Source organism: Macadamia integrifolia, chromosome 3 (genome assembly GCF_013358625.1).
Source record: "Macadamia integrifolia cultivar HAES 741 chromosome 3, SCU_Mint_v3, whole genome shotgun sequence".
NCBI classification, from domain to species: Eukaryota; Viridiplantae; Streptophyta; class Magnoliopsida; order Proteales; family Proteaceae; genus Macadamia; species Macadamia integrifolia.
Window position 1 is genome coordinate 23304803 of NC_056559.1, and position 18898 is coordinate 23323700.

The following is an 18898-nucleotide window of genomic DNA, read 5'->3' on the forward strand; positions in this document are numbered from 1 at the left end:
CTAAGCAGCCGGCCGAGCACTTCTCAATCCAAGTGTCACAATGTGAGCAGTTAGGTGACAGACCAGTGAGACCACAACGTATGGTAATGATTAGAGGATGATGATAAAATAGTGGGGTTTGTTAGATTTTGCTTTTTGGATTTTCAAAATCATGGCCCCCTATATAACTTGACCCCTCCATTTTCTACAAGCTCTCATGCTTATCTCATTCTTTATTGGTTGCAGTGGGCCTACTTACCTAGGATTAATAGTAGTTTCTACTAACCACCACCTCACATAATCTGGATCATCCATATTCTCAAAGCCCATTCTGTCCAGGTCATGCATGGACCCTCTTCATCCCTGAAGCCCATTTGGACTCTCTCTCTCTCTCTCTCTCTCTCTCTCTCTCTAAAGAGTGTCAAGTCTTCATTTCTGCGTGCCGTGCCGTATACCCTAGCAACCTTGTCTCTCAACCTATAGCCCATGGACCAGGGTCAGGGTGTTTTTGAAACCTTCTGCCACGTGTTTGATGCCCTCTTATCACTGAAGCAAGATGATCTTTTTGGCTTATTTACTGAGTTTTATGTGCAATAACCATGATTGAACAATATAAGGAATGAGTGAAAAGTCTGCCTTCATTTTAACAAAAATGAAAAAAGAGTTTGCTTATCAACCCAGACATCAACATCATTGTATAAGACCCGGGTTGGATGTCCAAACCAGGTTAGAGTGGAATAGAATAGCTAAGACCCCAAAACCCAGATGGGGTTAAATCTGATTCAAATGGAAAACTTATGATTCATCAGAATATTTTGCCTGATTGGTTTCAATTATTATTGAACTGAATTGAACCTGGTCCAACTAGAATTGGCCTGTCAATGGTTCGACACCCGGTCTGGTTCTAATATGATGACTTTTGATCAGCCAGAATATTGTTATATTGTGGGTCCCATGACCCATGTTATCTGGGAGCTGCCTCTCTCTCTCTCAAAAGCACACACCTTTCACATCTCAGGCCTTATCCATAGAAAAGGTTTCAATGGTCTGGAGTAATGGTGCTGTTAACATCTCACTCATGATAGAGTTAGCCCTGTTTTTGAGTGGCAAGGAGCCATCCTACCAATACTAAATGCATATGTGAGAGAATATGGGCACTGAATGTGGAGTTTTTTTGGCTTCCAAAGCAAGACAATATCAAATACAGTTCCCTCACCTTTGCTTCTTCCCCAAAGCACCTAACCATGACACTTAATTGTAACCCCAAATATGTTAAAAGCCCAAGCAAACAAGCACACTTTTCCACCAATCACCATATCCTCCCCTTGTCACTGTAAAAGCTCCCTTATGCTTCTTAAACAAGGAAGAATTTTAATGGAATCTAAAAGTTGGCCCTTCCTCCAACCCTCCTTTTTCTCTGGACCTTAATCATTATGCTTTCCCACTACATATAAGCTTCTCAGGTCACATTGTGACAATAACCCATCAACCACAGAACCAGGAATTTCCTGCATGAATTCAAGTCAGATTCGGTGTCTTTCTGATTCAGCAAGGACAATGGCTACTCCTGCTCCTGCTAATAAGATACTCATTGCCCTTCCCCTTGATGCACAAGTAAGCAAAGCTCTTCTCTTATGGGCAATTGGACTTGTTGCTCGTCCAATGGATAGCGTTGTCGCCGTTCATATCCTCGGTTAGTAATCATACTATTTATACATTTAGGGAAAGTAAAAAAAAGTTTACATTTCTGATCACTAACTGAAAATATTATCTCAGTTTGGTATGCTTTGAAATGGGTCTCATAATCTTGTTGAAGCCATGGTTTTAGTCAATGAAAATGACAGTCATGACAGTAGTTGATCTGTGTCATTTTAAAACAGTCATACAATGACAGTTATTTCAGTTCCTACTCTGTTTCTCTATACTAATTTGAGATGAATAACTAATCCTAGAGAATTCGGTTCAAATCTTTCATGACAAACAGTGGGCAAGATGTCAAAGAGGCGACACACCCGACTACGTCGAGCAAAGGCCTTTGTTATATCTATGCTTGGAGATTTCGCTGAGATTTGCCAACTTAAGCAGGTATTGCAGAGAGTCCAAAATGTGACAAAAGGAACCTGTTTTGAGATCATTGAATGTAATGGCTCCTTGATCTTCTATTCTCAGGTGCATCTGGAAGCAAGAGTAGGGTGTGGTTCTAGTATTGGGAAAGGTCTAATTGAGGAAGCCAAATCCATTGGAGCCGACTTTCTTCTTGTCGGTGGCTCCCGGAACCAATTACAGAGGTTCTAAGACTGCCTTTTTATCTCTGACATTTTGTTCACTAGCTCAATCTCCTTATAATTGATTTATCTATAAAACAGAGGCTCACTTGAAGTAATGAAATACTGCTTTAAGCATGCTCCAGATGGTTGTTCAGTAGTCTCAATTGGGAGGAGAGGGAAAACCCATCAAGATTCTGATTCAGATTCAAGGTCTATCACCTCTGAAGGTTGGTTTAACAAAATTTCCTCTGGAAGAATTTGGTTTCAAAAAATTTCATATATATGTTCTTTAACTGTAACTTATAGCAGGATCTCAAGTATCGAGATCAAGTTTGGGCTCGAGTGGATTGAACAAAGATATTCATGTCAGCAAGAGCAGACGCCCCCTCTGGAAGCTCTTTCGTTTCAAGGAGAAGAGAGTGAACTACTCGAACAAGATTATGTATCAAGAGAACCATCATTCCTTGAAAAAAACCAGCTGGGGAAAGGCTTCCCCTACATCTGTTCTTGATGGACCTGAAGAAGGATTGCAAGGCACAGAAGATTCCTTTAGTATGGGGGACTCTAGCCTCTCTGAGTCCCCTCCTCTGTCAACTAGGTCTCGAGATCACCAGTGCCGGCGCCATTCCTACATATGGAGATGCCTATCGAAAATCAAACTCTTATTTCCATTCTTCCGTTCCTCATTGGATGGAACAGAAAGGGAGCTTGATCGTTTATCTGATAAAGAGAAGAAGCCTTCATGGAGGTGTTTCAGCTATGGAGAGATTTCAAATGCAACAAATAATTTCCACCCAGGTAAAAGAAGGTCTTGAGTAGCTAATGATCAACAGTCCTTAGCCCATAAAATTTGGTGTTTTAACATAGTGGCTACTGTGGTGGACAGATAATATGGTTGGCAAAGGAGGGTTTGCTGAAGTGTATAGAGGTGATCTCTCTGATGGGAGAACAATAGCTGTGAAGAGATTAGCTAAGGACAGAAGGAATGAAGAGAAAGAAGAGGAGTTCCTCAGTGAATTGGGCATTATAGGACATGTCAGCCATCCTAACACAGCATATTTAATTGGCTGCTGCATCGAAAATGGTCTCCATCTGATCTTCAACTTCTCACCAAATGGAACTCTTGATGAAGCATTGCATGGTGAAATAATATTAGGCCTTGACCATTTCCCTTTGTCAATTCTAGTTCTAGAGTTGTTCTATGTATTTATAATCCTTATTTTTCAGGTAGCACATCCAAGTCACTAGAGTGGACAGTCAGATACAAGATTGCAATTGGAGTTGCAAGGGGTCTGCACTATCTTCACAAAGGCTGTAAGCGCCGAATAATTCATCGAGACATAAAAGCCTCTAATGTCCTTCTTGGGCCAGACTTTGAACCACAGGTGAAGAAACTAAGAATATTTCTTTGAGAGTTTTCGAACCAATTTACTTCTTGAAATGTATCAATTTACTCTGTTCCAAATCTCCATAGATTGCAGACTTTGGGCTAGCAAAATGGCTTCCTACACAATGGACTCATCACTCTGTTGTTCCAATAGAGGGTACATTTGGATACTTAGCACCGGAATACTTCATGCATGGAATTGTGGATGAGAAAACTGATGTTTATGCACTTGGAGTTCTCCTCTTGGAGATCATAACTGGCCGGAGACCGGTGGACTCATCAAGGCAAAGTCTTCTCCTTTGGGTAAGTGAACATCCACATTTGTTAACCTTAATGTTCATACTCTGCAAGTTGTAGTTAATCTGATTACTAAACTTTAAAGATGGTTCTATACAGGCAAAACCACTTATGGAATCTGGGGACATTGCTGAACTAGCTGATCCAAAACTTGAGGGAAAATATGATATTAATCAAATGGATAGATTAGTCCTGACTGCTTCTTATTGTGTAAGCCGGTCCTCTATATGGCGTCCATCGATGACTGAGGTACGTACATTATCTCCTCAGCTTCCATTGAATACATATTTGAGCTCAAAAAATATTCCCAAGTTTAACTGATCAATTTGTGCTATAGGTTTTGCAAATTCTAATCAATGGGCACAGTTCTGAGGTTGCAAGGAGGTGGACAATGCCATGTTATGCAGTGGATGATAAAGATGATTACAGTGAAGACATTGACTGCTGGTCTCACTCTAGTGAAATTTATCTAGATGAATTGTCAATTTAGAGAGATTGAATCCTTTTTGAATTTAGTTGGCTTAGGCCTTCTATTGAAGAAATGATTTTCCATTAAATGAGTTAATTCATATCTAATTAATGAGTTTTTTCTTTTGTTGGTTGGGGGGTGGTGGTTGGTGGTCAATTGAATCCTCTTTTTTATTATTATTTATTAATTTGATGAATCATCTCAATTTCCTTTCTATCCTCTTCACGGAGGGTATACATAATACAATTAGGAGGGAAGCCCTCCCAAACAGAGTAACTAAGAACATCTTCACAGCCAAACCTTTCATGGAGTTGAGAACAGTGACTTTTTTTTTTGTTAACGATAGGTATTCAGGCCTTCGGCTTGACTAATCCCGTAGGCCTAAATTGACCCCACAACCACATGGATTAGTTTATACCAGGGTTGAATGAGAACCATTCAACTTTCACTGAAAGCAGTGAAGAACACTAAACATCCCTATGTGAGTGGCCCCAAGAAAATAAGAGGAGTCGAACTCAGAACCACATGCTTTTAAAGACAAAGATCCCTTGACAACTCAACTACCCCCTTAGGGTTAGACGAGAACATTGATTTGCTAATCTTGGGATATGACAATTTTAATGGAAGCAATCAGAATTTTGATCTCTCTGCAGTCATAAACAAGATTACACGATATTCTCTCCATTCAATACTAGAGGCTACCAAACAATTGATTTAGGTCCCTTGCACTATTTTCTTCGAAGTAATTTCATATCAATTGCCGAATATGTTATTGATCTATTGTCCAAAACAAATATGGCAAGATTGCAACGCCATTTTTATTCCTATTGCCTCCTCCATCCACCTCTCAACTTAGAGTCACTCTTATGGATGACCCCACCTTCTATTGAAGTACTATAGGGCACTTCAATATGCCACCTTCACGCTCCAGATAGTCAGTATGCCATGAATAAAGTTTGTCAGCTCATGCATTACCCTGCCACTAATCATTAGGGTACCAATGAGAAACGAATTCTACGCTATCTCAAGACTACCCTTAATAATGGTTTCCTATTTGGAAAATTAACCAAGATACGCTAGTCTGCTTTTTCAAACTCCAATTAGGGCTGCTGCACATATGACCACAAGTCCATCGGCGAGCTTGCAATTTTTGGGCTCGTTTGATAATATTTCTATTGTTTCTGTTTTAACAAACGGTAGAAACATAAATTTTCGTTGTTAGAAACAGAAACAGAATTGAAGGTATTTGATAGTCATATTTCTGGACGTCGATAATAACCAGCTAAGAGAATGGCCACGAGTCGTTTCTAGAAACGGCGAAAACAAGTTCTACTTGTTTCGCCTAGTTTGTTTCTTGAACCATAAACAGGTAGAAATTTCAATTTCAATTTCTAAAAACAAGTGAAACGAAACACTTTTATCAAACGCTTTTTGTTCCATTTCTGTCATTTCTGGACACATAAATGGCAAAAATGTGTTTCTTGAAACGTTATCAAACGGGCCATGGAGTTCCTATTAACGAGCCACGGTAGTGCGGTCTAGTATCGAAGCAGAATATCTCGTGGTTACCAACACTCGGCTAAAGTTTCTTTGATACAATCCCTATTTTATGGTGTGATAATGTAGGTGCCACATACTTGATGGCTAATCCGATGCTTCATACTTGTATGAAATATGACGAAATTAACTTCCATTTTATCCGAGACAAAGTGGTCAAGGGAGATTTGGATGTCTAACTCATTTCCATGAAGGATCAGCTTACGAGTATCTTTACAAAGCCAACGCCACATCTCCGCTATGACATTTTAAGCTTCAATCTAAAAGAAATGGCGATAAGGACTCGAGCAAATCTGATAAGGTATGTTGTGTCTTATCATTCACGTAAAGATTAGAAAAATCCTCAATCAACTCTTAAGGATGATTATCGTTCCATGTATAGAAGAGCAAATCCTCAATCAACTCCATGAAAAAAATCCTCAATTAATTCCCAATATGTTCGAGGATAATTCTAAGGATAAAGTCATTCGTTCCGGCCTAATATGTCCGATCTGTCTCTGTATCGGATCAGTATAGATATTGACGATGAACGTTATTGACACCCATATCATTAACTAGGAGTAGGGTTATTAATCGGTCGGGCCTAATCGGGCCTCTCCACTTTAGGACCTTGCATTGTGATCGAACAGTTTAAGTAATCGGTCTTTACATGCTGGGCATGGTCCCATTTATACACAGTCAGGCAGATACCGGTCTTAAATCGGCTAGCATTAATCGGGCTAAATGGGCCTTACTCGGGCTTTAAACGGGATAATGACACATTTATTTCTAAACAGGCTAGAATCAGGCTCTAAACGGGCTATAATCAGGCTTTAAACAGTGTTTAAACGTGTTGGACATAGTAAACGAGACTCTAAACGGGCTATAATCAGGCTTTAAACAGTCTTTAAACGTGTTGGACATAGTAAACGAGACTCTAAACAAGCTCTAAGCGTTTAATAGAAAAAAAAAAATAGGAGCTCTAAGCGGGATATAAATGGGCCTTATACATGTTGTGCGGAGTTGGACTATTAACAAATGTGTCGGGCTACAGCCCGACATGTTTATTAATTAGGTCGGGCCGGTTCGAGTTTTAAATGGTCGAGCATGGTAGGGTTTGGTCAGGTTCTCAGCTATAACAGGGATAAATGGGCCTTAGGCGGGTCTTAAACAGGCCGATGCACCATTAAAGCCTTAAACAGGCTTTAATTGTCTTAGATTTTAGAAAATTTAATATATTTATTAAATCACAAATAATTTAGAAAAGACTTTACACTTAATTACGTCTAATAATTGATAAAAATAGCAATATATAGGTTATTCTAAAAATAAAAAAAATTAGAATCAAAATAAAAATATACCATGTAAATGATCAGGATGAGTTGAGCTTGTTATACATGTTAGACTGGTTGGACACCTATTGAGCTTCCAGTGTGCACTGTGAACTATCAATTTATAAATCTGTCGATCTCAAGCACAATATGCTATTAATTGGATCGGTCCATGTTGGGCCATAAACGTGTTGGGCTTGGTTGGGTTTGTCAAGTTAGGCTTGGAGTTGAAACCCCCACCGTTAACTAAATCCCTGAGAGGGATAGAGGAAGAGAACTGAAGGAAGAAAAGTGTCAAACTTAGTCGCATTTGTTAAATGTTTCCTTGGGTAGTGAAATAATAAAGGATAAAAAATCAAAAAATCAAAAAATCAAAAAATCAAAAAATCAAAATCAAAATCAAAATCAAAATATACCATATAAACAATTGGGCTGAGTTGGGCTTGTTAAACATATCAGACCAGTTGGACGCCTATCGAGCTTACAATGTGCACCGTGAACTACCAATTTATAAATATGTCAGCCTCAAGCACAATATGTTATTATTTGGATCGGTCCAAATTGGGCCATAAATGTGTCAGGCTTGGTTGGATTTGCTGAGTTGGGCTTGGAGTTATGAGTCTTGTGACACCCCTACTGTTAACTAAATCCCTGAGAGGGATAGAGGAAGAGAACTGAAGGAAGAAACGCGTCAAACTTAGTCGCATTTGTTAAACGTTTCCTTGGCTCAAAGTTTACGCATGTCAATTTCCACAAATGAAAAAAATAGTTATACTAGAGTGTGGATTAGGTTCTTGTACGAGAACCATTATCGTACAATCTAATTCACACATATGAAATCTACCACCCAGCTTTTACTTGTATGGATTCCATGTCTTTGGATTAATCCTATAAAACAATGTTTCTCGAACAAAAACCCTGATCCCCACTCCTTACTCTCGTAGTGAAATCAATGTGTGGATCAGAGGACGTGAATGTGATTCAGACTCAATTGAGAATAACTTTTCTCTTATTTTATGACGCAACTGAACAGGATTAGCACTCAGTCCTCCCCCTTCCTTTTATGTACAAAGATAAAAGGTGATAAGACGTGAGAATGAAAGTGGCTTCCACTTCTTACCACCTTAAAAAACGTGTGTCCCGCAATTAAAGCCTTTGTAGGGAGAACAAACCCAACAAAACAGAGAGAGAGAGAGAGAGAGAGAGAGAGAGAGAGAGATAGATGTGGTTGGAATCATCCATATATTTCCATGAAAAGGATGCCATTATCTTCTCCACGTCTGCCTTCAGTCTCTGGTGGTGCAAAATGGGCTGACTGAAATGAGAATAAGCCTTGCCTACTATGGGTCGACATAGGGCTCAACAATCGAAGGACTGGGCTCTTGTTTCTAAGACTAATATGAAAAATATTGGCCCTCACCAATTTTGGTGAAGATACAATCTTAAATTTATTAACATATATCGATGGATTGAAATATCTCATTAGGTTTTTACCAAAAAAAAAAAAGAAGTATCTCATTAGGTTTTCAAGTCACTTTTTTTTTTTTTAATGAAATCAGGAGGATAGGATCCATCAACTTATGTAATTACTTGAGATTTGTTCTTTTAGCTTGAGTAGCTCCCATTCTTTAAATCAAGGAGAATGTAGGGTATTAGGTACTTGATTTTACAAATCTCATATTTTATTGTTTTTTCTTACCCGCCTTCTATCAATGTTATTATTTGAATCTGACTTAAGCATCTGAGAGTTCTTTCTCAAAGTCTGCCTTAAATCTTTTTTCTTCACTTCTTAGTGTGTAAATCATCCACATGGCCACCCAGAGGTAACAAGGCTAAAGAGATTTTCAGATGGTGACATTTCACTAGGGCTTTACTAGGGTGGATGATGAGATGGGTAATGGCCATCCTTGGTACATAATAACTCTAATTTATTAAAGGTTGGTACCATTTCATTGTCATGTCATTCTAATCTAGTATTTTTTTTTAGCTTACCATCATAAATCAATCAATTAAGACATAAAAGTTCTAATAGAGAAAGCTCTCAATAGTCTGAAATCTCTTACTCCCTTTCACCAATAGCATCTCATATATCCACCATCATATGTGAGAAAGATCAGTTGCTAGAGTGCCATGTGTCTTGTGGCAGTGAAGGACATACTCATACCATTTTGTCCTTTAACCCAAAATACTTTTAATATATTTTTTTTTCCTTTCCTTAATTGTTAAAGAAAAATATTTTACTCTTCTAATGCTTGCTTGACCATGCTAGATCATGGTCTTGATCATGGCATCGGTCAATTATAGATCAATCTTAGATCAAGCCTGATCATGCTAAGCTGACATTTATCATGAAATAGAAGTCTGAATCATACTTGATCATATTTGGTCAGTCTTGATAATGGTTACAATCATGCTAAATTAAATTTGATATTATGAACAACAACCCAAGATCATGTTTGATACATTACCAGTCACACTTTGTTCTTAAGAGATTTGAGAGCAGTTCCAGACAATCTAAGGCTACCACGGACTGCCATTGGACTTAAAGTTAGATTCTATTTGGACAGCCTCTTGTCCAATGGATGCATCTTGAGTTTGGAGGAAATTCTTAAATATAAACATCTTATTAGAGACATCAGTCGTTCAAACACCGATGATAGATGTGATGCTTGTCTATGCCTTGATAATTGACATCCAATAGCATTCTAATATCCATATATGTGAATCGAATCAGATACAATGTTGGATCTTATAGGATGGCTAAGGTTCCTGTATTATTTGGGATATAATTTGATAAAAAAAAAATTAATAATAAAAAAAATCCAAGTGAAGAACATAGTAACAATGCAGTTCACACTGGTGGCATAAAGAGTGGCTATATTGGTGGAACTAAAGTGGGAGGAAATAGTAAACAAAACAGCTCAGATATACTCTTTCAACATCTAATGCCTAAATTAAGTCTTATAGTTGTAAATCCAACCTCCCCCACCCTCTTTGACTTTGTTTTGTTGCTCTCAATTCTAACATTATTGGCAGGCACGCTTTAGCATTGGCATGTAAGGACAAGTTTTGAATGTCTTAATCATGGGCACCCCCTTAGTACTAATTGGTTAATTTTGAGCATTTTAGGGCCATGTACTCTTGTATTTGATTGTGGATCACACGTTGTCACGTAGCATCTAAATCTCAACCCCACTGGCCACCGCCACTTTAGGATCATGGGATGTGAGAAACTTCCTTTCAAGTCTTCAAACCCCTTTTCTTTATTCATACAATTCATCATTATAGATCAAAGGCATGACTTGCCAAATTCAAAAATGATTACCATATAAAGTCAAATCCCTTTTTTTTTTAATTTATAGATTTTAATCCATTGAGAAAGGTAAGAATTCTTGAGCTTTAATTCAATATGGGTTCTCTGTTTGATCAGGAATTCCAAGGAGTTATTAGTGAACTCTAACATCAATTTGCAGAACTAGAGAATCAGAAATGGCAGCTGCAATTGCTTTGAATGTGTTGGATGGCTTGTGCCAAGTGATTGTTAAAGAAGCAGATTTGTTTCTTGGAGTGGAAGATCAGGTCAAGACCCTTGGAGAGGAGCTTAAACTTATGGGTTCCTTCTTGACCAGAGATCCAGACCAAGAACATGTTGGTGCAGTAGAGGAATTGGTGATCCAAATAAGGGATTTAACCTATGAAGCTGAGGATGTCATTGACAAATACTTGGTAGTTGCAAGGCAAAGTGCATTTGGTTTTGATAGGTTGAATTCCAAATTCAACAAATTATTCAATAAACATGATCTTGGAAGGAGGATTGAGGCCATCAGAAATCAAATTGAGGAAATTCAAGCTAATGAAGACACTACAACACAAGCTTCTTCTCTTGACAATGGGTTTTCGCCGCCGGCAATGGAATGGAAAGGCCATCCTCATGTTGCAGACAATGCCGATGTTGTAGGATTTCAGGATGACATCGAAACGCTTGTTCGACGATTGACTGAAGGAGGACCTCGGCTTGCCATTGTTCCAATTGTTGGAGTAGGTGGCTTAGGCAAGACTACTTTGGCCAAGAAAGTCCTCTTCAACAAGGTTGTAAAGAGTAAGTTCAGATGTCATTCTTGGGTTTCTGTCTCTCAAGATTGCACACCAATGAATGTTTTGCAGCAGATTGTAAAATCTCTTACAGGGTCTATTGAAGTGAAGGAAATAGGAAAAAAGCTTTCTGATTTCCTCAAGTACAAGAAGTACTTAATTGTCTTAGATGATATATGGAGAACTGATTTCTGGCAGGAATTGGCTCCACACTTCCCTGATGACAACAATGGAAGTAGAATAATGTTCACCACCCGTTTTGATGATGTAGCTTTGCAAGCAAATCCAGCAACTCCAATCCCCATAGACCCTCCATACTATCTGTCATTTCGCAACAATGAGGATAGTTGGGAGCTATTCCGAAAGAAGGCCTTTGGTGGCGAAAGCTGCACACCAGAATGGGAGGAACTTGGGAGAAATTTTGCTGAAAAGTGTGGTGGATTGCCACTAGCAATCATCATATTAAGCGGTCTATTATCTGCGAAGCGAAGAAAATTTTCGGAATGGCAAGAAGTGCTTGATCGCGTAAGTAGTACAATTGAACTCCAAAATCAATGCTTAGGCCTATTGGGTTTAAGCTACAATGATCTACCTTACTACTTGAAGCCATGTTTCTTATATATTGGTGTCTTCCCACACGTCTTTGAGATCCATTCGAAACAATTGATTCGGCTATGGATTGCAGAAGGGCTTATAAAAGCAGAAGGTGATCAAACATTGGAGGCTACGGCGGAGAAGTACTTGAGTATGCTGGTTGATAGGAGCCTTGTCCAAGTGATCAGAACAAGAGCTGATGGCGGAGTGAAAACAATAAAGTTTCATGATCTTCTTCGAGACTATTGCATCTCTGAAGGCGTAAGACAGAAATTTTTCGACACAGTTGAGGAATTAGATTCAGCATCACCATCCCAATCTTCAAAAATTCGCCGGGTTGTTACCAATTCAAGAATTTTCAGGTACATGTATGATGAATCTGGTCCTCAATTCCCACTTAAGAAGGTCAGATCACTTATGAGTTTCACCATAGATCCTGAGAGGCATTCCATAGATCGGAACTATTTTCTTCATATAAAGAATTTGAAATTACTTAAAGTATTGAACCTTGAAGGTGCAAGTGTTGATTATCTCCCAGATGACATTGATAAACTCATTCATTTAAGGTTCTTGAGATTAGGTACAAGTGCCCTTAAAAGTCTACCACTCTGTATTTTTAAACTCTCAAGCCTGGAAACATTGGACATAGCATCAGGGTTCATCCGCAACATACCAGTTGGATTTTGGATGTTGAGACAATTAAGACATGCGAATTTTGTTGGCGATACGGAGTTGCTTTTGCCGCGGCAAGATACATCTTACTCCTCTTTGGTGAATCTTCAAACTCTCTCTACTGTATCTCCCAAAATTCTTCAGTGTTTGGATTTTGTTGATATGCCAAATCTAACAAAACTAGGACTATGTGGAGATTTATGGGCTCATAGAAGATATATAGTACGCTTGTTCAATTTGGAACGTCTTGAGAAATTGAAGCTGGTTAGGCTTACTGATTACAGATTTGGATTGTATTCTATTCCAAAGGTACTACCACAAACCCTCACAAAACTCTCTCTTTGTGACACTGAACTAGTAAAAGATCCAATGCCAATACTGGGAAAGCTTCAAAATCTTCAGATCCTCAAGTTGTTGAAGCAATCATGTACCACAAAGGAGATTGTCTGTGGTCCCCATGGGTTTCCAAAACTTCAGGTCTTGAAATTAGTAAGTTTGCCCATAGAGGAGTGGACAGTGGATGAAACAGCACTGAAGAGCCTAGAACTTTTGGTTATACATTATTGTCCTAGATTGAGGGAGTTTCCAAAAGCATTATGGGGGGTGAATAGTCTCCTAGTACTGGATCTACTCAAGCCTGGGCAGCAATTCAAAGAACAACTAGAGAGTTATGAGGGGAGACATCAGTACCAGATCCTCATCGATTAGTACAAGATCTTCATCGGTTAGTTAAATTCATCTTTTTTTTTTTTTTTTTTTTTTTTTTTTTTTTTAAATAGGGTAGTTATAAGTACTACCTAAATTATTCTATTAAAAAGATGTCCGTAATTTTAGCTGTGTTTGGTAAGCATTCTTGAAATAGGTGCCGCTAAAATGCATTTCGGAATGAAAAAAAAAAAAAAAAAGAAGAGAAGAAACGGGTTTCCGAATGCATTTTAGACCAATAATCTATTCCAAAAAATGCATACTAAACACGTCCTTAGTTTTGATTACCTAGTTCAACTGACTATTGAATAGGATAGTTTTCAACATGGTGGTCATCTATCAAAATTTAAAACCAAAATCAATCATATGGTAATTTCTTATTACCGTTATGTAATTTTCTCTGGGTCCAAGGCTTATTCAACCTTTAAACCTTAAGCTCCATTAAATTGGATGTGTTTTATCGTGGTGTAAAATATCTTGCAAAGAATATACCAATAGAATTATAGAAAATATCAACATTTATATAGCATATGAAAACTATGGTAAATATTTCCTTTTGCCAATGTTTTATAAAAATTTAATCAATGCAGTTGTATGTTAATTGCTATTACAAGTTTTGGAGTTAGTTACACAATAATTGTTGCCTTTATTAGAAAGTTCTTGTTTTGCTTTTGTTTTTATTTTATGTTGCAACAACTTATTTCCAATCGGACTTTGGTGTACTAGAAAATAGTAATATTTAAATATTAAAAAAAAAAATAGAAAACTCATATACATGGTCCAACATTGAGGGATCCATCAAAATTGCGTCAGCTAGACAAATGATGAGGCTATCATGATCGTTGAATAGAGTAGATATGATATGGACTAACCATTTGTCAAATTCAATCAACTACCCCTCGTATATATGTATCACATGCATGCCTATTTACAACTATGGTACTCTGACCCATACTATGCACTCACCCTAGGTCTTGATATTTTAAAATTCTATTTTTCTAGTTGGCAAAATCTATTTGTAATGAAGTTAACATGTGAATAGAGAACATTAGGGTCTACCAGTCCACACCCTATATATCTGCCACATGACAAATATTTATGCCCTAATGAGAAGGCTCTCAGCATGGGTTCATCATCTCTTAAAAAAATGAATCTAAATATATCACTTCTTTTTTTCAATGTGCGCAATAATCCAATAAATGTAGTTGAAAATTCTGAATTTAATTTTTTTTTTGTAGAAATTTGAATATAACCTTTATCTGTCTATTTTTATTTATTTTAATTTCATCTACTTTGTGGTGATCTTGCTTTAATTTTACTTGACAGCATCGTAGATCCAACATTAGGTTCCATATAGTTGTCTGTAATGTTGACAAGTAGAATTCAAACATCAAAAAAGGGAGTGGGCTTTTAACAATGCCATCCTTTAGGACCCAAGTTTGATGGGGGTATCATAAACAAAAAGGAGTGGGCTTTTGACAATTCCATCCATTAGGACCCAAGTTTCATGAGCATGTTGTGTATTTCTCATTTAAGCGAGGTTAAAAATTCAGACTGATCTGACATTTCTATCATTCCAAGCTTTAAGAAATTATTCAAAACCAAGGAAGAAAGCTAGAAAGTTAATAGAGGAAAACCATTTATCCAATTATCATGGAGCAGTCAAGATTAGGAAGACCACCAAATTTGACAGGTGATCTAGGCAGAGAATAACCATTAATCCAATGAAGTGGATAATATGCCATAAAAATTTAGAAACTGACAATGCTACAATGTCAAAGATATATAATACCATGTGAATGGCTTATCTTGAGGATTCTCCAAAGGAACACAGGACACATAGGAGGTAGCTCAGCGGTTTGATACTGTTCAATTAAGAGTTTAAGTGTGCCTAGAAATTGATTAGCGGATAAATTTCTTTGTAAGTGCACCGGTGCTGTAATGCACCATTATTCCCCCACCCTACTCCTTACCCCTTGGGCTCCAGTAGATGCCCACTTTCCCTTGGACCACCATAGTGGTGGGTCCAACTTAAAAAAAAAAAAAAAAAAAGTAGAAGAGAACACCAAAACACTTATTCTTTTTGTCATCTCTTTGAAACAATTAAGTGACTGAAGCTTGATTCTACAGGCAGTTGACCATAAAGTAGTACTTTTCATTTCAACTCAATCAAGGAGCAAAGGAAGAATTATTTTCTGCCAAGTGAATGAGTTCGGTTGGAAGGCAATGTGTTGGGTTCAGCCAGCAGAGCCAATTCAGAATCCGGATCGTTATTAGCTTACTCAAAATCTGCAAAAGCCACAATTTTTGGGTGTTCTTGGTTTAAACCAATGACCAGGCCATGGAGGTTGAATGAGGTTGGTTCATGAAGTGCGTGAGCTACTAAGGTTATTGGGATTAACCAACCCATGAAGAACCAAGTGGGCTTCTGTAGATTGGATCAGGAATCACCACCTTTGTTTGGTTTTGTTTTAATTCTTCTGTATGTTTCGTTTGTAAATTGGAGAACATTTAAAGAGTGCTAAAAAAAAACTGAGTATACCCATATTAAAGATTTATTTGTTTACCAAGATAGTTTTTTGAATGTATAAGGCTATGGAGGTTAAACAAGATTGGTTCATGAAATGCAAGTCCTACTAAGGTTATTGGGATCAAGCAACCCATAACCTGGAAGAGCCAAGTGGACTTTTGTAGGTTGTATCAAGAATCACCACCTTTGTGGGTTGTTTTTTTTTAATTTTTTAATTTTTTAATTTTTAATTTTTAATTTTTTATTTTTTATTTTTTTTAATTTTTTTTTGTAAATTGGAATGAAAAGTTTTGAATAGTGCTAAAAAAACTGGGTTTATCCAAATTAAAGATTTTCAATTTATTTATTTTATTGGTTTATGAAATGTGAGCCCAACTAAGGTGATTGGGATCCAACCCATAAACTAGAAGAACCAAGTGGACTTTTTTAGGTTGGACCATTTGATCAGCAATCACCACTTTTGTTTGATTTTATTTTAAGTGGACTTCTATAGGTTCAATTTATTTGTATTGGGATTAACCAACCTATAGCCTGGAACAATCATTTGGACTTTTATAGGTTGGATCAGGAATCACCTCCTTTATTTATTTGATTTTTACCTCTTGTGTATGCTTTCGTTTGTAAATTAGAATGAGAAACTTTTAAGAGAGCTAATAAGACTGAGTTTTCCCAAATAAAAGATTTTCAATTTATTTGTTTATTAGGGTAGTTTTTTGCTTGTATCAGACTATGGAGATTGAAAAAGGTTGGTTCATGAAATGCAATTCTTACTAAGGTTAATAGAATTAACCAACTCATAACTTGGAAAAACCAAGTGGACTTTTGTAGGTTGTATCAGGAATCATCACATTTGTTCGATTTTGTTTTAAGGACAAATTTTTCCCAAGCTGCAAGGTGAATTCACCATGTGGGTCTTTTTTTAATACTTGTGTATGTTTTTATTTGTAAATCGGAGTGGAAAATTTTAATGAGTGTGCTAAAAAAAAAAACGTAATTTATCCAAATTAAAAATTTTCAATGATTAATTTATTGATGTAGTTTTCTTAATGTATCAAGCTATGGAGGTTGAACAAGGTTTATTCATGATATACGAGCCCTACTAATATTATTGGGATTAACCAGCCCATAAGATGGAGATGGAAGTGCCAATTGGACTTTTGTAGGTTTGATTAGGTATCACCATCTTTATTTGGTTTTGTTTTAATATTTATGTATATTTTTTGTTTATAAATTGGAGTGCAAATTTGAAGAGTTAAAAATTAAGTTTACTCAAATTAAAGATTTTTTTCATGTGAGTGGACCAACTACATCTATGTAAATGTGAAAAAGGTCAATGAAAAGTATGAATTACGACGAAAAGTCTAAATAAATTACAATATTTTTTGTTTTGCCTAAACTCAACTAGGGTAGTATTAATTCCACGACTGACTAATATCTAGAAGGGCAACTAAAAAGTCAAAAGTTCAAACAAATGTATTGAAAAACGTCCTTGATGCATTTAATTATTTAGACTTGAACAAGATGAAAGAATGATAATACAAGACATAGCTATATTTGTACCGTTTATATATTTTGAAACCAATTTCTTCATTTGGTATTTAGTACTTTAATATTGTCCTAAAGATTATCAATTTATGATAGTATTTTAATTAGTATCATTTATGTAATTATTGATTTTCATCAGAAAACTTGTTTCTGAAACGAGTTTTACCAAACGCCACAACTGTTTTTTTCATGTTCTGAAACAAGTTCACCAAACACCTTTTTTTTTTTAAATGACATTTTGACATAAAAACTGAAGACTTTGTTTTTTACACGAAACGTCGTTTCTGGAACTGAATGGCTACCAAGTGTAGCCACGCTTTGGCGAAGGCAATAGTGGCAGTAATTTTTTTACCACTACTATATAACTTTTAGAGACAGTAATACAACAATGCCACTAAACAGCCAACATGTTTCACATTATGTGGCAGTAATACAATATTGTCACCATATGTCATTGTTTAGCAGTGGTAATATATTTTTGTTGCTGTAAGTCATGATTTAGAAATAGTAATTTCTATTTCTAAATACAACAATGCCACTAAACAGCCAACATGTTTCACTATTTATTACTAGTTAAAAATAGCCGCAACTGAATAATAATTTAATATTATGTATATAGAAGTGTAATAAACTATCACTGATATGAGAACATCGAACTTCTCAATACGAGATTCGGAGACTATTCTCTACCTCACCTCTTTAGGAAGATTGAGGGCATCAAATAGGAAGTTTGCTATCTAGTTTAAGGTCTAGGATCCACAAAACAAACAATTGATTTCATGACGATTTCAATAGGGACCAACCAAACCATCTCCCAGGGTACAAGTCATGTTATGATCTAAGGAAGGTGTTAGGCACCTTGGTCCGCCAAAGTGAACTAGTTTTCTTTGTACTTGATCAAAACATATTATAAAGTACAGGAATCTGACTAGTTGCAAGACAATGATTAATATAAAAAATAAATAAGATATAATATATATATAATGCAACATACTTACATAATATGCCACTACTATGCATACATAATGCTAATGCATGAATGCATGAGAAAATCCAAATAAAACCTAGGTTGTCAAAGAAAATTGAAAAAAAATAAGAGAATCTAATCTAACATGTGAAAATAGGATAAAAAATAATATGAAAATTTGGGCAGAAATAAAAAATAAAAAGTATTAAACTAAAACATAAATCAAGTGGTGAAACCCAAATCTACTAATGAAATTCATATTCTATGATAAAATTGGCAAAAAAAAAAAAAAAAAAAAAATATGGAAGAACACATAATTTCATAATGCAACTAACATATGGAAATGCAAATACCTAGACTAGATACAAAGAAGCAACATATCGTAAGCATGCAAAAAAAAAAAGCATACTAGTCTATATGAATGCATGAAATATAAGAATATGATATAAATGGAATAAGACTAAAAAAAATCATAAAAAAGATTAATACACATGACATTAATCATCAAAATATTAAGATAACGGTCA

The 18898-nt window shown here is 36.4% G+C and overlaps 2 protein-coding genes across 3 annotated transcripts; both read left to right on the forward strand.

Moving 5' to 3' along the window:
• The first annotated feature begins 1193 nt into the window (after window positions 1-1193).
• On the forward strand, window positions 1194-4521 carry LOC122073455 (probable receptor-like serine/threonine-protein kinase At5g57670). 2 transcript variants are annotated; one of them, XM_042638047.1, is made up of 10 exons: window positions 1194-1672; window positions 1964-2064; window positions 2149-2267; window positions 2346-2473; window positions 2553-3044; window positions 3133-3387; window positions 3474-3631; window positions 3721-3936; window positions 4030-4179; window positions 4268-4521. In XM_042638047.1, the coding sequence occupies exons 1-10, from the start codon at window positions 1492-1494 to the stop codon at window positions 4418-4420; spliced, it is 1953 nt and encodes a 650-aa protein (XP_042493981.1). In that variant the 5' UTR covers window positions 1194-1491; the 3' UTR covers window positions 4421-4521. The 2 variants fall into 2 exon arrangements, with proteins under 2 accessions (XP_042493981.1, XP_042493982.1); XM_042638048.1 differs by having other exon boundaries at window positions 1196-1672; window positions 2556-3044.
• Window positions 4522-10608: 6087 nt separating this feature from the next.
• LOC122073470 (putative disease resistance protein At1g50180) lies at window positions 10609-16061 on the forward strand. Its single transcript, XM_042638061.1, has 2 exons — window positions 10609-13348; window positions 15460-16061. Exon 1 carries the CDS (start codon window positions 10756-10758, stop codon window positions 13330-13332), a length of 2577 nt encoding a protein of 858 aa, XP_042493995.1. The 5' UTR covers window positions 10609-10755; the 3' UTR covers window positions 13333-13348; window positions 15460-16061.
• The last annotated feature ends 2837 nt before the right edge of the window (window positions 16062-18898 follow it).

Bases quoted from the DNA above. Each gene is read 5' to 3' on its own strand.
- LOC122073455 (XM_042638047.1), top strand. From the start codon at position 1,492: ATGAATTCAAGTCAGATTCGGTGTCTTTCTGATTCAGCAAGGACAATG. The intron at 1,673-1,963 runs GTTAGTAATCAT...CATGACAAACAG, and splicing joins TGTCGCCGTTCATATCCTCG to TGGGCAAGATGTCAAAGAGG. The intron at 4,180-4,267 runs GTACGTACATTA...TTTGTGCTATAG, and splicing joins GGCGTCCATCGATGACTGAG to GTTTTGCAAATTCTAATCAA.
- LOC122073470 (XM_042638061.1), top strand. From the start codon at position 10,756: ATGGCAGCTGCAATTGCTTTGAATGTGTTGGATGGCTTGTGCCAAGTG.